General features: G+C 40.4%; 1 protein-coding gene across 6 annotated transcripts in view; it reads left to right on the forward strand.

The window, feature by feature from the left end:
• Window positions 1–19,097, forward strand: part of EPB41L5 (erythrocyte membrane protein band 4.1 like 5) — a 65,942-nt gene that overhangs the window by 33,855 nt on the left and 12,990 nt on the right. For all 6 annotated transcript variants that reach the window (XM_080399523.1, XM_080399526.1, XM_080399527.1 and 3 more), the window contains exons 16-21: window positions 474–589; window positions 11,296–11,462; window positions 12,024–12,118; window positions 17,282–17,407; window positions 17,977–18,038; window positions 18,694–18,804. In XM_080399523.1, the coding sequence (XP_080255649.1) occupies window positions 474–589; window positions 11,296–11,462; window positions 12,024–12,118; window positions 17,282–17,407; window positions 17,977–18,038; window positions 18,694–18,804 (677 nt within the window). The remainder of the gene's footprint in view (window positions 1–473; window positions 590–11,295; window positions 11,463–12,023; window positions 12,119–17,281; window positions 17,408–17,976; window positions 18,039–18,693; window positions 18,805–19,097) is intronic.

Below are 19,097 nucleotides of genomic sequence, written 5' to 3' on the forward strand. Positions count from 1 at the left end.
AACAGAAAGGGTCACATATTGGTAGAAACAGGATTATGGTTTGTTTTGACATTAAAATACTCAGTCTCTGCTGATGGATAAATTGCTGCTCTGCTCAGCCTTTTTGCATTCTGTGCAAAAGGAGTTGTTTTTTTTCAGGAGTAGTTATGTTTCAAATGGCAGTCCAAAGGCCTGCAACCCAAAGGTGCCAGCTTATTGCAGTTACCTACAGAAGGAAAGAGTTGGACACAGCAGGCTGTAGCTTTTTACTGAAATCTTTGAGCAGCTTTGGATTCATTATGATCCTCATACTGTGTGCAGTACTGGAAAAGACTGGGCATAGGTATCCGTTGCTGTGGAAGCAAGGGAAGACAACAGCCTCACTTTAGCTTTGTGCATAAGGAGAAGTGGTGATATGTTTTGCTGTGTGTAACGTGTCGTCACTTTATTAATGTGTGTATAATAACTAACTTACTTATATCCTGTCTCCAAAGAGCTGGAATGCAAAGCCAAACCTACCTGTCTTAACAGCAGTTCCTTCTGCCCCAGTCTTAGTGGAAATAGAAAACCTCCCAAGGAGCCCAGGAGCCAGCCAGCAAGACAAGAAGTGGTACGTTCTGCTTTGCTGGAAAATGAATTTAGCTTGCTTATGCATGATTCAAGTGGCTGTTTCTTTATCTGCACTTAAATAAGCTGCCATCCTTGTATCTTTAACACAAGTTGACAGTCAAGTTAACGGTGATGCAGCTGATTTGTTGCTGTGAATGTAGTGTGGGGAGGTGAGGACAACAGGCTTAGTCACTGCCAACCAAAAGAAAAATTCTTCAGGGGCTGAAGATATGATTAAATTGGGAACACCATTTTCAAGCCTTGGAGAGAGCTGGGTCCTTCTCATTTGCCATAATACTCCTTGTAACCCTGTGCTTGGTACCATGGGGCCCAAGGACTTGGCCTGATCCTTAACAAAATGCAGAACCTTGTAAACCAGTATCCTTGTGAACCATCTTTTGAACTTTTTAAAATGGGCAAGCTGATTTTTTTCATTATCTTCGGTGGAATGGGAGCTTGAGGAAAATGACACAAGCTGAAGATAAGAGCTTTGATTTCATGTAACCAGAGTATTAGTTTTATGGATTGGATCCATCTCAAAATGAGGACAATTTGTTTGAAGATAAATGTACATATCATTTATCTTAAAGTAATTCTGTATTGCAAAGGTATTTCAAAGCCAAAACTGACATAATATCAAGCCAGTACTTCTGCACATGTCATCTTAACTTTTTCAGCTTCTTGTGCATTCAGAGGCAGTATGGCTTATCCTAGAAGGGTAATTCTGGTTTCTGCAAGACTCTTCATGAGCAGCAGCAATGGAATGGAGCAAGACAAAAGCTCTTATCCTAAGCAGTTTCAGCCCTCAAGAGAAAAGGTCCTTCTCCCATTGCTGGGCATATGAACCTGCTTTGCTTCAGTACCTCTTAAAAGTAAATGATACCTGTTTCCAACACTGCAATAACAACTGTACTTTAATATTGTAAACCTTCTTGATTAAAGACTTCTAATACTATGGGTTTGGGATTATAAAGGGGATGGTAATTCTGCTTTATGTGTTGCATTTTATTGAAATTTCAATCAGAACCTGTGATAAATACTGGTTTTCTTTCTTTTGCCCTTGATTTGTCTAGTATCTGAAATCTGTGCTTGTCTATGGTGAGATCCTGTTGATCGCTCAATTCCTTCCGTGGTGGTGGGTGAAAGGTGGTGGTTTCTTTATTCTTCAGCATTCTGAGTATGGTTTTATTTTTATTCTTTTGGTCTAATTGCAAGATGTGTGCTAGTAACCAGTATTTTCTTTGATGGAAATGTTTGACTCTTGCTCCAAACAGCTGCTCTTGGGTGTGATTCGTGCTAGCGTTCTTGCTAGTGTTTACAAGGCTTCTGTTGCTTATTGAAATCTCACTGCTTCTGTTCAGAAGCAGAGAGGACTCTGTAGCCAATCTGTTTCAGTTTTGGTCTTGGTACACCTGTTTTGGGATTAAGAACTTGAGCCTGTCTGTCTTAACGTTGTCAAGGAATCTAAGCTTACATGCCAGCTGCCGCAGTATGTAGCCTTTCTATAGAAGAGTGGGAGTGAATATAAAATACATCTGCATGTAACCCAAAACAGCATGCCATAAAGAAAACAAGCTTCTTGACAATTGACACGTTTTAATGGAGTCATCAAGTATTACATTTGAGTCATTAAGCATTACACTTAATGCTTGTACTGCATATGTGTTATGTTTCTTAGAGATACAGCATTATTATTGAAGGCAGTAGTCTTCTGGCAAAGAGGTTTTAATGTGTTCACTGGAAACAGTACTACCTGTAATAAAGGGCAAATCCAGCTGTAGGAAGAAGACAACAGTTTGGAGCTGAGTCAGCAATTGAGCTACATTCTGGTTTCCTAGGTGGGAGGTGGGGGTTAGGTTAATATAATTGCCAGAACTATATATTTGTTGTGGGGCTGTGACTTGGCTATTGCACCTTGGAGTCTTGGTGTCTCGATGCTGCTAACGAGATCTCTTTTCAGCTGCTGCTGTCTTAAATTGGCCTGTTTCTGCATGAATTATCTTTGCTTTCTGTCAAAAAAAATAGTCTTCTTTTAGAGAGAGTCTGCCAAGGATTGTTGAGAACACCAAAGTCTCTGGACTGGAGTTCTGCAGATGGTTAGATTGAAGGGGTTTAGAAGTAAGGCCCTGACCTCATGAGTTTCTGTGCTCTGCTTGGCAGATGCCTGTATTGGCTACCTTGCAGCTTAGATCCCTTCCTAATATCAATGTTTCCTTTAATTTAAAATGCTAATTCTGCAGCTGCCAACAGCAATTGTGCCAGATTGTATAAAGTACTTTGTAGATAAGAAGGATTGTAGTGTCTTTTTTTTTTTTTTTCCCCCCTGTGCTTCATTCCTGTAAAATTGTCAGTACAGGAAAACTGTACTGGTTTGCATGGTCTGGAAATAGTCTGGAATATTAGTTGCAAGGCTGAGAAGCCTAAAACAAAATCAGTGTCTGTCTAATTTTAGTCTTTTCTCAATAAGCTGTTTCTGTGCTAAAATAGGACAGGAGACAAAGGTTTAATAATATTTTTTTCCTTATTGTGGAGAAAGTAGGGGGTGTGTGTGCTTTTTTTTGTTTGTTTTGGGTTTTTTTTTGCTTTCCCAACAAAATGGGAAAATAGTGTAATGAACTGTTGAGGGTTGGGGCCTTCAGTATTCACAGGTCACCTCCTCAGTATACTTGGCAAAAAACAAAACTCTGAATTTACCCATGAGTGACCTTTATATAAATTCTCTCCCTTTTCTAAAGGAGGACTATGTCTGAGCGTTAATCATTTACAGCTGTTGTAAATCCTGCATGCTTTTCTGCTTCCCAGCCTTAACACTGTCATCTTCCAACTCATGTGCTGGCTGCTTGGCTGTCCTGGCAGTGCTGCGGGGCATTCTAGACATGAGAAGCTGGAATTCAAGCAGGTGGCTGTCTAGGACCCCTCTAGGTGAACAGCAACAATGTTTCCATTTTGTTTAGATTTGGGTCATTAAATAGAGAAGTTTACATTAAACTGAAGGAGTATTTGTTTGTTTTGGGTGTTTCCTTGCTTGAATAATTTCCGAGAGTGCTTTTTTACAAGCATTTTTTTTTGATACTGACTGTACCTTGTATCAGCCTCTTCTAAAACATACCAATGAAGGATCCTAATACAACACAGACAACAGCTAACAGATCATTGTCCATTTCTTAAAGTTTTAAAATTTGACTGTTTTAGTAAATTGCTTATCCCTGCTGCTTTGGAGATGCTTGTGCCTAAAGGGTTACAGTTTTCTAGCAAAGGGCTCCTGCATAAAAATATTTTTCAAAACTGTTTGAAGTGATGAGTGCTCTTCCCTGCTCTTCTTTTTAGCTTTTGGAGGACTTTATGCCAACTGCGGTGTAGACCAGCCACAACTGTGCACAGCATTTCTGTGGTTTTGATTTTTGGAATTCAAAATTTAAAATTTACAAACCGTTATACCCTCATATGCAAAATTAGAAAACAGTCTTAGTTTTGTGACCTTTTTAAAAAAGGCTCTTTTTCCAACTAAATTTTTTATGTTAATCAAGTACAGCTACAGTCAGCTCCTTCAGTAGTATTCAGTCTCTTAGTAACCTAAATTGTGAATGATTTGCGTGTGCTGTACTGTTTGCCCCTGCACAGGAATGCTCATGTTTCTGAGTTTCTATTTTCTTCTCCTTTTCTTAACTTGCATTGGAATCTACATTTTTCCAATGAGTTTGAAATCTGGTGTTGCTTATAGATGCTTGTTTCAGGTGTACGTTTAGAGCTGCCACTTAAACCCTTTCAGCTTCCTGCAAACGTGCTATATGCTTGGGAGCTCTGTTCCTCCATCATATTGTTTTCTCTCATTTGTAAAATGCACGTGGTTCTTGCTCAGTTTTGTGAAGTGCATTGAAATATGAAGTGCTTTTGATTTGGTAAGTGTAGACAATATATACATCAGCTTAACTTGTTTCAAAATTCTACAAAAATGTGCATGATACTGAGCAGAAAAGGGGTTTATTTGACAGTGTCGTCATGTACACACATACTTGCATGTCTCTTTCCTTCAGTATTTACCTTCCAGCAATGCCCTTTTCCTTGCCTTTTCACATCAATCTTCTTGTCTTTACTTTTGCTTTACTTTTCCACCCTCTTTCTCACCCGTGGCTGTTTACTAATTGTGCCCCCTCCCACTCCCCAATAATCCAGGCCCTTTGACGCTGCCGACCGCTGTCAACGTGGTGGAAGCCTGTGGGACGCGTGGGCCCCGCCGAGGACCCGCACTGCAGACGGACAATACATCGCTTTTGTCCATGAGCGTAATGTGAAGAATGCGGGAATGCACAGCAGTGCTGGTACCTATGCTGTCCAAACCACCATGACCAGTCTCTGAGGCGTGGGCCTCTCTGGAGCTAGAGACTGCTTTCTAGCAGAGGCTGGAAATTTACCTTTTGAGCCGTTTCTGAGATAAGGACAATGGACACAAAGCTGACTATAAAGGGGGAAAAAAGTTTTTATAGGCCCTATATGTCATTTTTTAGTCTCTATATATCATGCTGTTGGTATTTAGTCTTTAAAAAAGCACCAAACAAACCAGAAGCCACCCATTGCTCTTATATTAAAACATGACTCTGTGTGTGTGGGGGTGTGTGTGTATATATATATATATATCTTTTTAATTGTGTTAAGATTTTTCTTAATGATTGAAAGATTTATTATTTTTTTTTAGCTGGGTTTAACTTTGAGAGCCATGCAGGGTCACATTTGTAATAAAACCACATATGCAACTAGTGGGTTATAATGCGGTTTCAAAAATCTGAGACAGGATGTAACTGCCTCTCCTTTTGAATCAGGATTATTTTAAAATAACTAAGGTAGATGGTTGATTTGAAAACTAACCTTTTTTTTTTTTTTTTAAAGAAGTCTTCTTCTGAAAAATATTGCTTGGAAATGGAATAGAATTATTCTAATTTTTTTAAGAATAAAACCATCAGAACTCCTGAAAAGTCAGAGTAATATTTTTTTTCTTTCTAGAAAATTTTATTTCTGTTTTGCTGTTTTGCTCCAGTTGAAATGAAACAAGTACTTCCTGACAAACACCAGTCCTACCATATGATTCGCGAGGTTAATTGTTAAGTCAGAGGTTAAGACTCCAGCTTCATGGCTCATCGGTATTACTGGGGGCCTTTAACAACATGAAGAACTACCTTTACCCTTGAATGCCCTGTGTTTTCATGTGGTTTCTGAAGTTAGCTGCTTTTACATTGAAATATTCTTTTCCTATTTAAAAAAGAAAAAGAGTGTGGGTAGAGCGCTTTTAGAATTCATTTATATTTGGCTTTTAAGATAAAGTGTTTGAATGATTTTCAAATTGCTTGAATAAGTTTCAAATAGCCACATAGCCCAGAAATACAAAACCATTGTTTTTAGATATCCTGCCCCAAAGAACCAAGAAAGTATGTCTCGTGTATGACATAATACTGCCTGAGATATTTTGGTCTCCTCACCCTTGTATCTGACAAAGGGAAAGAGATTGCTAAGGAAATGTGGGTCTCCATCTACAACTCTGCTTTAAAAAAAAAGGATATGCAAGCTACATATAAGATCTGTAGGATCTACAGAGGTGATTAGAGCAGTCTGTTGTGCTCTTTTTAGCTTTAGATTTTGCAAGGTGGATGTTGTAAGCTTCTGGAGCGAAGCAAACCTATTTGTTTATTATTTCTAAAGTTGCATAAGAATATGCAAATGAAAACAGGTGTTCTGACTTTAAAATACTGTTTAATTTCTGTGTAGATGAAGGAGAAGCCACCACTAATTTGAGTGATAGAATTTGGGATAGTTTTGTATTTAAAATGCAAGAACATTGTTGCAACGACAAGTCACCGCTTTGTTGCGGAGTTGTAAGTTCAGATGTGCTTATGTAGTGGTCAGGCCATTGCATGTAGTGGCTGACTCCTCGGGTATCTGAGAAGTTTTGTGGAGCTACTGTAGAACTGAAGAATAGTTGAGGTTGGAAGGACACCTCTGGAGATCGTGGGGTTCACCCCCATGCTAAAAGCAGGTTGCTCAGGACCATGCCAGCCAGGTTTTGAGTGTCTCCAAGGATGGAGATTTCCCGCCCTCTCTGAGCAACCTGTTCTGGTGTTTCACCAACCTCACAGCAAAAAAAGGTTTTCTTTCTTGTGTTTAAGTGGAATCTTCTTTCATTTCTGAAAACAGAATTTCAGTTTGTGCCTGTGGCCTCTTGTCCTGTCTCTGGGCTCCCTTGAGAAGAGTCTGGCTGTTGTCTTTACTCCCCCCACCAGGTTTTTATACACATTGATCAGATCCCTCTGAGCTTTTTCTTCTCCAGGCTGAGCAGTCCCAACACTCTTAGCCTCTCCTCCTATGTCAGATGCTTCAGACCCTCAGACCTTTTGGCATCTTTATGGGCCTTTGCCACACTCCCTCCCATAGGTCCATGTCTCTCTTGTCCTGGGGAGCCCAGAACTGGGCATAGCACTCCAGGGGGTCTCACCAGCGCTGAGCAGAGGGCTGGGTGTCCCAGCTGCCTGCAGGGTGCTGACTGTCACAGACTGCCTGGCAATGAACTGCGAGTTTGGTTATTAAAGCTCTCAAAGTTTTCATGGTAGATGTTAAGCATGACAGCAGAACTAGTTCCGACTGAGGATAGAGGAAGCAACCCTGGTTGCCTGAAATCCATCTACCTTTAGAACTGATTTGTTGTAGTATGGTATATATTGCATGCTTTTGCCACGTGGCTGTGAATCTTGCATACATCCTGAGGGTTGATTTTGCTCTGTGCTGGGCTTATTTTACTGTGACTTCATTGTCTTAGGGAGAATTATTACCCTGGTTTCCACTAGGACAAGTGACAGCTCTCAATAGCAGACAGAGAAATTGTACCACCTGGTACCAACACCACCTAACTGCATCTTTACAGGGACAGATTACGTGCTGGAATAGCATTGAGGAAGCACATGCATGTCTTTCTAAACAGTATGGTGGTAACAGATCTTTTCTTAATATCCACAAAGTTTCTACAGCCAGCACCTTTTCCTAAGGGTGTTTTCTTTCCTTTCTTGTAGTTGTTGGCTTGTATGTAGTACGCTATGTCAGTATTTGGAATTCTCTTCAAACAAATGGGAGACAGCAGAAGTCTTGGAATGTGGGACTCAGCCTGCTTGATTATAAACTGTGTGTGGACAGTTTCCATTTGGAGCATCATACATCCCCAGGAATTTTTTCTTTTCCTTTCCTCAGAAGGAAAAGGAAGTGTTTTTTTTCCCTGAATATTTTGTGGTTTTTAGGGTTGAAAAAAAATCTGAAAAAAGATTACAGGCTTAAATTTACTACTCTTGACTTCAGGTATAACATTGAATGCTCCAAAGTGAAGGAAATTAACAAAGAATTACATACTATTATACTACTTAGCAGAGTCAATGTGAGAAACTATTCTGTGTCGCTACCAGTTTGAAAAAATAAATTAGCTTGCGTGGTGCTCCATGCTGCTTCAAATTAGATTAGTTGCAAAAGAATTATCTCTTTTGCAGTGGACTTGGATAGTTACTGTATTTTACAGATTGTATTTCACAAACTAGAATGAGGTATTGTTTTGCTTTTCAGCTAGGAAATTAAAAAAAAATAATCATACCCTTTGTAACTGACAGCTTTCTCAGTCACATTATGCATTGTATACTGCATGGTATATACTAATGTGAATATATTTGTCAGGCAAAAAGAAGAAATAATGCAGTAGCTAACTTCCTTAACTGTGGGAATTCCCTGAGCATGTGACAGCTTCTGCGTGTGATTTAGTAGTGAGCTGAAAAACCTTTCCATGTGCTAAAACCTGTTGGTTATTCCTATATTCATAATTATTTGTATGACTTGAACTCCTGGTATCACTTATCAGCTTTTTGCTTAGAATATTTCTTAAAATATGTTGATAGAAGTTGATTCTGAAGACATAAAGCCTGGCACTTACTACTACACAAAGTTCAACTATCCCTTTGTGTGTGGGTAAATACAGGAACGTGTAAAGCTAATGCGCGTTTCATTCTTGGGTACTGCACACTGACTGTCACTGAAGTCCTGCTTTTCCTGGGAAGCCGTTTGTTATTTCCCTTAGGACTGGCGTGAATGTTCATCAGTGTTTTGTAAAAGAAATACTGTGCAGTGATGAAAATAGTATCTTGTGCTTAGTTCCATAGTCTGGCCGTTGATGAAGCCTGCATGGCAGACTTCCTGATGGTGCCCTGAAGAGGGTGAAGAATCTGGGGGACCTTGAACAATTTAGTGCTCTTCAGGGAACACATCTCTTGTGCTTGCAAATTCCAGTGGCTGATGGTCTCCCTAGTATGACTTTCCTCTTGTGACTGCCTATCTGAGGGTGGTTGAGTAGGTGTTTCAGTGGGTCTGAAAGCAAAATGTGGGGTCAATTCCTACTTGCATCTTGGCTTAGGAGGCTTCTCTCGAGTCTGCCTAAAATTAATTCAGTTTCCCTCAGGCCCTGCTGTGATGCAGGGGTGAAGCTGCTGGGACTCACCCCCGTTGTCCTTGCTACCTCCCACCATCCCGTGGCACAAATGGCAATAAGGTTTCCTACAAACTTTCATCACCTTAATGTAAGTAGTACGCTGCTTTTGGAGCAATGCTAGGCGTTGAGTGTGCCATTTGAATATGCCACCAGATTTTAAGACTGCCTTTATCTTGAGCAGGCAGGTTTTTATATCAGCTTTCTTGTCTGTCTAGTAAATGTTACTGCAGTTGTCATAGGGGGGGCAAAAGCTAGTGTAGTTATCCTAGCAATTTTCCAGCGAAGATAAATAGAATTTTTCACTCATTTTCTCCACTGTGCTGCAATGCTAAGAAAAGCATTAGGAGATTACAGCATAGAGAATTGTTACTGGTGCTCTACGTCACTTCTTACGTGGAGTTCATAGGAGCTTATACATAGCTCCTTCAACGTGTCATGGCATCAACACCTCTGCGCTGCAGGCAAAATCTGAACTTCGATACTGGTTGTCACAAACCTTTGGGAAGCTATTTACCAGAGACTGTCAGGAAATGGCAGAAAATTGTTGGCTTCATGTAAAGATCATAAAACGTTTTCACTCTCTTGCATAGACATCCTCTGATGGTAAGGTATTGGGATTCAGTCTCACTTTCTTTGTTGCCTTAATTGGGAGAGCATCTATTCCTGCTGGTTACTTTTAATAATTAAAATTCTCTCTATCTCTCAGTCCCCCTTTGTGAGACTATCTTCTGCTTGCCATTTCCCAGTAGTGGTGCAGAGCAACTGTGCAGTAGATTGAAGTGTTTCCTATTACTTGCTTTGCTAGTAGCTTCTTATTCCACTGCTTTAAGAGAATCACGCAAGTGACCTCAGTTTGCCTCACAGCAGTTATCTTAAGATGATTCGTACATTATTAGCACTAAAACGGTGATATCCTGTAATCTCTTTCAGAGGTATATATTTAACATTGGAAGGATTGTTTTGGGTGCTTGAGATGGAGGGAGGAGTTATTTTCCTGGAGCCTCTAGTGACAACATGGGACTGCTTCCAGGTTCCAGGGGCTGGTGGGAGGCACGGGGCATTAACCAGGTAGCGATAAGGGAGAAGCTGGTCTGACTGGGCAGGAGGAATTGTCTCTGTGCATAATGATAAGTTCTGTTGTGGTGGGTACTTGCTTGGTATCGTTGGTCTCATATTTGGGACAGGACTTTAAAAAGTGGTAGATTTTTCTTCTTAAACCAATATTGCGACCAAACCGTATGTGTGAGTGATTGTTGACTGAAATGGGTGACGATTAAACTGCAGTTATGTGCACAGGTTGTCGATTAACCTTCGTTTCCTGCAGCAGTTGTTGTTTCCATATTTGTTACCGTTTGCTGTTAGGATAGCTTTAGCTGTCCTGAACTTTGAAGAGATGGATGAGATTCCTAACTGCCGGCACAACATAAGCATCATAATATAACTTTTGTTTTTGTAATTGTTTTTCTATGTGCATTGTAAATACCAATGGTAGGACAAAATAAAAAGGGGACATTTCTATTAGAAAGCAAAGGAGGTGAAACAAGCGATCCTAACAGGGTACAGGGTAGATGCTGTGATTCACTTAAAACTAATTGTGACAGCTAAGGTTTTATTCATGTCTCTGCCCAAGTTAATAAAGCTGAAACTAGTTATAGATATATGCATAACCATACCGTAGTGTCAGTGCAGACCTATGCTGTGCATCCTTCTGCCCCCTGTTCTGCTTACAAGTGTTGGGTGAAGTGCCGTGCAAATCACTTTTTGTGAAAAGTATCAACTTCCCTCCCCCTAATTTTTGTTTTTCTCATATAAAAATCCTGAAGCGTACCTTGACTTTGTTAGAAAAACTTCAGATACTTGTTCAAAAAAGTGTGTTTAATGGATAAAAACTTCTCTCCTCCTCTCTTCATTTTTTCCACTGTTATGTGATGAAGCAGCAGGCAATGTGGACCTGTTCTGGTATGAAGTCACTTCTACAAACATGAATGTACCACCCCCACCTCCTTTTTTTTTTTTTATTATTTTTTTTTCCCAACTCGCTAAAGGCCAACGTCTATTAGTTACCTGAAAAATTTTTACAGAATATGTCTGATTACCAGAAGACAGCTTGAAAAAAGAGATTGCATATGTTAAAGCTTTTTCTTGTTACAGGAAGAGTGGTAACATGATTCTGTGTATCTCTGCCCATCTTTGTGCCTTTGCAGCGTACCTCTTGTTGATTTGCTAGACAGCACGGAGTTGCCAGAAACCTGTGTTGATGATGCCATAGGTCATCCAGTTGTTGGCTTGGCAACAGGAGATTCAGAAGAGGCTGTTAGTTGCCCTCATCCTGGCACAAAGGAAACTGCAGCTGAAAAAGCAGACTCGGATCGTAAGCAAACTTACAGATTTTTCCCTATTATGTGATGTGTGGGGTCAAAGTTAACAGACTAGGTTGTTACAATGTTGTTTCTGTACAAAAATCCAGAAGTGTTGTAGAAAGCTCCTTTAGCTTTTATGCATAAGGACAATTTTACCCACCACTAGGACAACAAAGTTGGTCAGCTCTCCCCATTTCAGCTGGAAGCAGCTTATTTCCAAGGACAGAGGTACAAGGGAAAAGCTGTAGTTTGCAGGATCGGACTTTAGCCACAAATACAGTGAAGTGCAACCATCTGAGCAATTAACTCTTGCTGCTTGCTTGCTCACTGTGAGGACGGCGAGGGAAATGAACTTTCAGGCGTGCAGTGTGTGGTGATTAGGTACATGCAGTCTGTAGGCTTGAAACTTGTATGGAAGGTTGAGCAAATGGTATTTTTTACTACCCCCCCGTCCTTGTGCTTTTTTCCACAACTTTAAAACCATGTAATTAGTGCTCAGGAAGAATGCAAGTTACAAGTCAAGTAACTCCACAGTGACATTAGGAAGCTTATATCTTTTCTGTCTTTTTCAGCATTTGAAGACACATTCCTAAAACTGAAACAGCTGGAGACAGAGCACAGCAGCCCCGTGCCAACTGAGCGTCCTAACGTAAACATAAACATACAGGTAGTTGGGCTTCATTCCTCTTGGCAGAGTCACTGAGTTTTGTTCAGATCATTCTGAAAAGTCTTCCATTTACCTTAGGCTCTTTGCAGGATTTTTTAAGAATATGAGGAAGTACTGTGGGGGGATATTAAAGGAAATACAAATGTTTTGTTACATGTAAACCTGTGTGTGACAGGGCAGTGAGATAAAGATGGGGGGCAGAGGTGCATGTGCTCCTTAGAAAATTTCACTGGGCTGCGTTCTTCAAAAATAAATGGGATAAAGGCTTGAAATGTTCTTCAGTTGTCTTTATCTGTAGGTTACTAACTGTACAATGCTGTATAGTTCACCGTCTTTTTTTGAGGGACTGAGCTGCTTTCTTGGTGTTTTTCAGTTGCCTTTGGTAACCTTCCCAGAACACTGTTTTGATGTTTTGTTTAGAGTCGAGTTTGCTGCTGATCTGTCCCTCCTGTTAAGGAACCACTTATTAGCTGCTTTCTGAAGTAGGTGTTAGTGTTCTATGTGTTTACGTAGAGGAGTAATGTGGTTTGATTTAGTGCTCTCATAAATCCTTTTGAGCAAGTCAGACTGCATTTCCGTGGGCAGCTGAGCCGAAGCTGAACAAGGGCAGGGGCTCTCTTCATCCTCACTCCTCTTCACTCTTCCTTCCCCAGCTTCACTCTCTCCTCTGTCACCTCCAGGAATCATTGCATGTTTTGGTGAACCAGTGTGGCCTACAGAAAGGCAAACAAAAAATTTTTTTGCCTTTTCTCTTCTTTTTCTTTTTTTAACTTTTTGTTAAGTTTTTTTTGTTTTGATTTTGTTTAGTTTTTGATGTTGTTAAATACTGATTTAGAAAGGTTCATGGAAGGGGTAAAAGCTATGCCTAGAGCCATAGTGAAAATCAGTAGTGTTGCTATAAGCAATGGAGAGGACAGGATCCTCCCTTACTACAGCAGTGAACCTTCACAGATTCACCAGTTATCAGACCACTGCACCCATACAGGATACTCTTGGTTTTTAGATGAGCTTTAAAAAATTTGGAATTGACGTTTCCCTTACTCTCATTTCTCTGATGTTAAAGCTGTAGGTGCTTTATTTCATTTTGAACAAGCAAAGAGAATACAACGCCTGTCAGTGTTATCTGTACTACCCTCCCTTGCAGAGAGGCTGGAGGATTTATCTAACTTCAGTGAAACAGCTCTGATTTTTCTTGCTCCCTCAATAGTAAAATGGACCAGGTGCAGAGAGAGGCGTTCAGTAGTATGTGTCTGGGCTAAGCCTGTTCCGGAGCATTTGTGCCCCTGCTGTGTGTGAGAAGGCTGTGGCTCTGGTGTGCTTGGTGCCGCAGGCTGTTTAGCTCGCGTCCCCTTTAAGGACTGTTGTCAGGGATGCTTTGTGCCCCTCTCTGCTTGGTGAGTGCTTTACAAAGATTACCAAGTCTCTAAGAAGATTAGTCAGTAGCCTATAGGTCGTGTTATGCCAAAACACTGTCTCTGCGTAAACTAAAGCAAACCAACACAGTATATTTCAGAGTATTTTCACCTGTTGAGCTCCATTTTGGTTCAGAGAGAGAGGTTAAGGTTTTAATTGGTTAAATGGAGAGAACGGAGGAAAGTGTCTTGGTTTTTAAATCACGGCTGATATATAGTAAGCAAGTTAAGATTCTTGTAATGAGCTAATCTAACAAACAGCTCCCAATACAGTATAGTCACCCAGCTGCTGTCAGGTGAGGTTCCAAGTAACTTGGATATTAGAAGTTACAGCCGCTGGGATCATAGTAACCTCATTAGAGAGCAAGAACATTCGCATAACTGCGCATGGATCTTGATACGAGTATGCCAATAAGATTCTTTCTTTGGGTAAAAGATACTTCAGCTTTCAAGAAGGAAGTGTGAATTGTATTATGAAAATGCAAGGGTAAGGTCATCAGTGGTTTTCCTTGAGTAGAAAAGATTGAATAAAGCTTTTCAGCCTGTGATGTAGCTTACCAAGAGGTCACTTGAGAGTGTTTGTTTAAAAAGGCAGGCAAAGATTAGAGACTGTCTTTACATTTTAAATTCTGTATGCTTCAAATTGCAAAGGCATACAGGTTACAGTAGCACCAAATGAGTACACCCAGTTGTGATTAGAGATGAAGGTTAAAGGTTTAGAAATGATCTCTGAAAAGATTGACCTAAGAATAACTATTAAAACCACTTTGTTTCCTGCTTTTGAAGGCTGCTTTAGTAAAAATAATGAATTTCCACTTACGGTGTTTGTTACAAAATGTACCTATTGGCTCGCTTCCTCCACTTCTGTTCCATTCATGGCATCTTCTTCTAACTGGGCTGAATGGAACTACAATATAGCCACTAAAACCTTGCAATGAGCTTAGATCCCGGAGCTTGCTGTTGTTTCAGATGAACACAGTGTGAGTGTTCTCCCTGAAAGTGTGCGATTACAAATTTCAGCATGTCTCATCTCCCTTCAGTTTTACCAATGCATGAGATACTACCTATGTAGAAACAGTTACAGCACATATAAAGTTTGGTAAAATGCACTGGGGGAAAGCACTAGCTTTCAGCTTATGAAGGCAGAGCTGTATCCTGAACTTCGTAAGTGACACTGTCAAATGCCAATGAACTGCTCACTTCAGCTTTGTTAATTAAAAATCTTTAACTGTTTTCCATCAGGGGGCAGAGATGGCCTGACAGTCATCTTTACATAATTCTATACTTGCAATCAATCAATCTTGATTGATTTCTTTGATATGGAAATATTTACCTAGCTATCTGTGTTGTTTTAGAGAAAAAGAGAAGTCTTTCTAGAATGAGAACTGGGAGGGGGGAATGAATGGTTCCATTCTTCACTGCTGCTCCCTGCCAAAATCTGTTGAGATGGAAGAATGCAACTTTGTCCTTTCCCAGCTTTCACTAGTGCAGTGACCAGATCTGACAAAAGAGAGTAAATAACTCTTAAATACACCGATGCTCTGCTTTCATCAGCTTCTGAAGGGAAATGAACAATAAAAAGATCAGCCTGTTTGCCCATATTTGAAGTGTGCGCCAGAGTCAGAAATGCAAGGATGTGAGGGTTTTCTTTTCCTGAACTTCTTGTGATCTGTAAACATGTGGAAATTGCTCCAAAATATGCCTACATTAGACTCTGTCTCCCTGCACAAAGTGATTTTCAGTGGCACCGGGAACACTGCTCAAAAGCATAAAGGATTGGGACCGCATCTCCTGCTGTTGCCTTGAGTATTTCCTTTCCTTTTTACATCACTGCCTAGCTCCGTATTTTGATTGAAGAATCGAGTACAAATATATTTGTCTAGTACATGGAACTAATAAAAATCCTAATGAGCTAGAATATTGACAAACCTCAGCAGCTTTACTGTTTTATGTGAACAACTGAAATGTCGTGTAAATTAGATCTCTTGAGGCATTATCAGGTGCCAGATGCTTACCCCTCTAGCTATGTGTTCTTTCCATTAAAAAACAAAACAGTAAAACACCAATGCATTTTTTGCAAGCACAAAATAGAAAAGATTGGGAAAAATCTTTACTATTAATGGAACTGTTTCCTTGGTGATATAGAACTTATATTTAAGTACATTAAAATATTTCTTAATAGTACTACACTTCAAAATTTGGGAATCTAATTGCTGTTAAACTACCCTTTCAGTGGAGGAACCTGAGAGGAAGTTAAACCACAAAATGGTGCTTAAAGCACCAGTGTACTGATGTGCTCAGTTAAAATAATCAGATTTACTAGATCACTGGTACTGGAATAATGCATTAGAAATTCTGTGCAGGGACTCTTATGTACAGCATCTGGTTCGGTGAGGTCCAGTGTAAGGATTTAAGGATTATCATAGTTGGGTACTGCAACTGTACAAATAATAATAATAAATCAGTTTTAATTATTCCAGACTTCTGGCAATTCCAGCAGCTTCAGGAAAATGAAGACACTTAAATGTTTAATAATTAATTGTTTTGCTAGTTTTCATGAATAGTATGAATGTGCATCTCTTAATGTCTGCTAGCAACAGTCATTAGCAACATTGGTTGTTGGGCCTGATACCTTTTTGTGTTAACTGTGACCCCTGAGTATTTTGCAAAGTTCATTGCTGACTGAGGTCAAAATTTTAAAGCAGGTTCTCCTTTAGGTAGTCTCCTAAGTTCCTATTTGGATACCCTGGAAGGTGATTTAGAGGGAGACAAGAAAAGGAAATGTTTTTTCCTTCTCTAAAGCCCGAATACCTAGAAGTTCTCACAAGCATTTCCAGTCAAAGAAAAAAGCTAAAAGTGGATGGATGGATGGGGGGCGGGGGACGACAGGTATTCATTCACCTCTTTTTAACTTCTGTCACTTGCTCGCTCTCTCTGTGCCATGGGCTTCGTTCCTTCTGGACACGCTGCAGTTGGTGCAAGTAGGGGTGCAGCCGGATTGTGCCCGCTCTGGGGGGGCAGGGGGTGTTGCAGGAATGCAGCGCTTCCCGCGGGCAGAGGGCCTGGCATATGGCAGGGAAGCAGGACTCTGTCTCCCCCTGCTGAGTCATACCCCGAGAAGAAAGGTCACAAGGTTTAGTATCCACACCGTTAATTAACTCCTGTCATTAATCAAATAGCAATTAGTAGATCAAATGCTTGATTAACATTTTATAATTAAGAAATCCAATTCACATAATGAAATATACTGTCGTGAAAGGTATCTCATTTTTAATTGTCTTTGTTACGTATATGGCTGCCAGTTTGTTCTGATACAGTCAGTGATGGGAGAGGCAGCTGTTCTAATTTATAAGTGGATTGTAAGGTAAAATTCTCCCCAACTTGAATTTGAGAGGGCATAGTGCATATAGACTAACTCATGGTTAGGCTATGCTGATACGGTGTATTGTGATGGCTGCTACATTGGTCTGCCAGCAAACTGGGCTGCAAATTTAGGGTCCACTTCGGTTCTTACACGCTGTGTTTTCAGCACAGCACTTCACATCTCTGCTTCTAAGCATTGTGCTTTTTTTACTTTATGTTTTGCTGTGACTTTACAAGTGAGTTCCAAAATAAAGGGAAAAAATTGCTTTTTCATTTCAGTGTAAATCTGCTTTCACTTAGTCTTGTTGTTATTTAGAGATGTCAGTAAACATCGGCCCAGACTTTTCCATGTGGGAACTGCTTCTGATAAAATTTTTTTCATGTCTAGGATGAAGTAGTAAAGCTGACAGATAAATGTCTTAATGCAATTGAGAGCCCAGTCACAGCAGCAACGTGGCTTCCAGCAGATATCAAAAGCAATATCCTGAAGGCCCAGGCAGAAGCAGGGCACAAGGTAAATAGTCACAGTCCTCATCAGTTGAGTTTCTTAAATGTTTTATTTGTCTTGAGTTGCGTGGTGTTGGAGAAGATGCCGTGCAAGTAAGGGTGCTCCAAGAGCCAAAGTCCATGATAGAGTAAGAGAGCCTTTTTGCACAATAATAGTGGTCCAGTACTGGCACGGTTGCCCAAGGAGAAGTCTCCATCCTTAACGATGCTCAACATGGAGCTAGACAAGGCCCTGAACAAGCCCCTGGTTTGAGTGGTTATTGAGCCAGATAACCTCCAAAGGTGGCCTAATAATCGAGAAATTATTCTGTGATTCTGTGACTAAGACTATGCTTCTAGCATGTCCTAGTAAATTCTGTGGCAAATAATGGTATTTTATTTGGCTACACTGTTGAATTGTTTTTATTTCTGCACTGAAGTTTTCACGTAGAATTGATGTTGTAAGTCCCTGAGCAGGATGAACAGCACACTTCTGTGCTGGGATGCAGGTCCTCGGTGCTTCTGTGAATCTCAGAACTGACACAAGATGGGAACAGGTATCAGAAATTTATATCTTTGTTCATTTTTTCCTCTCAGGTCATGAGAGAAGACAGCCTGACAGTTGTCAAGAATTCCACTATTCAGGATGCTGCTGCCAGGTACTGAACAGATTTGGAAGAAGAGTGTGATGTAATTAGCCAAGTACAGCACTGAGAACCTGCGGTTCAGGGGGGTCTTTCAGTGTCTCAGTGATTGTTGCGTTTTACCTTGCATAGTGTAGCTTAACTTGGTGGCTGCGAAGTGTTTATGAAAGCCAGCAAACACTATAGTTGCTAAGTTTTATTACATACAAGGTAATCCAGATACTCTTTGTTCCCCCATACTTAACTTGGATAAACATTGTTCTGACAAGAGTTTCGATCACTGTAGTGATTTCTGACCCGTGAACAAGTGTGGGGAGAGGGGATGGGTCTGTTTACCCACAGCTGTTTTCTCGTGGAGAAAAAAAAATCATGTGCAAAAACCTGACACTGATAGTTGATCTCCTGAGAATTACTGAATCTCAAATGATTGCTGTTTCCAGTGAGATTTAAGGCACTGAAAAAGTTAAAGGGTTACAACGTGTCATTTCTTGACCATTTTTGAAGAAATGGTCAGACTTCATGTGTCAGACCTCAGAGAACACATGGAGGTACTGAATAAAATGTACATCTAGCAATCTCAAAAGTATCCTGTAACAAGTGATTCATGAAGAGCTTTCCATGGAAGGTTGTACCGGTTTGGGGGTTTGTTTTTTGTTTTGTTTTGTGCCAGGAACATACTCCCATCAGGCAAAACACAGAGTAGTCCTCGAGCAACCAGTCCAGTATTTCAAGACCCAAGAGAGCTGCTGAAAGCAATCCCTGCCTCAGACACCTTCGTTCCGTAAGTCATTCAGGAGAAATGTGTTTCTAGGGTAAGGGAACCATGTGGAAATTGTCATGAACAGGTCTGAAAAGATGAGCAACAGTTGCTGAGCATTTAGGCTACATCTAACTAAGCAGGTTTACAACGCATCTTTAATTACTGTTGCTGCAGTTAATCAGTGTAGGCCAGGCCTCAGGGTGAGTATCCCAGCAAGCAGTAAGCACATCTGTCTCATCTTCTGAAACAAAATTCCTGGCATCCTGCTGCCCCTGGCTCTAAAGAGGACGATAAGAGAATGGTAGGGAAGCTTC

The sequence above is a fragment of the Falco punctatus genome (assembly GCF_963210335.1).
Source record: "Falco punctatus genome assembly, chromosome: 8".
Classification (NCBI taxonomy): domain Eukaryota; kingdom Metazoa; phylum Chordata; class Aves; order Falconiformes; family Falconidae; genus Falco; species Falco punctatus.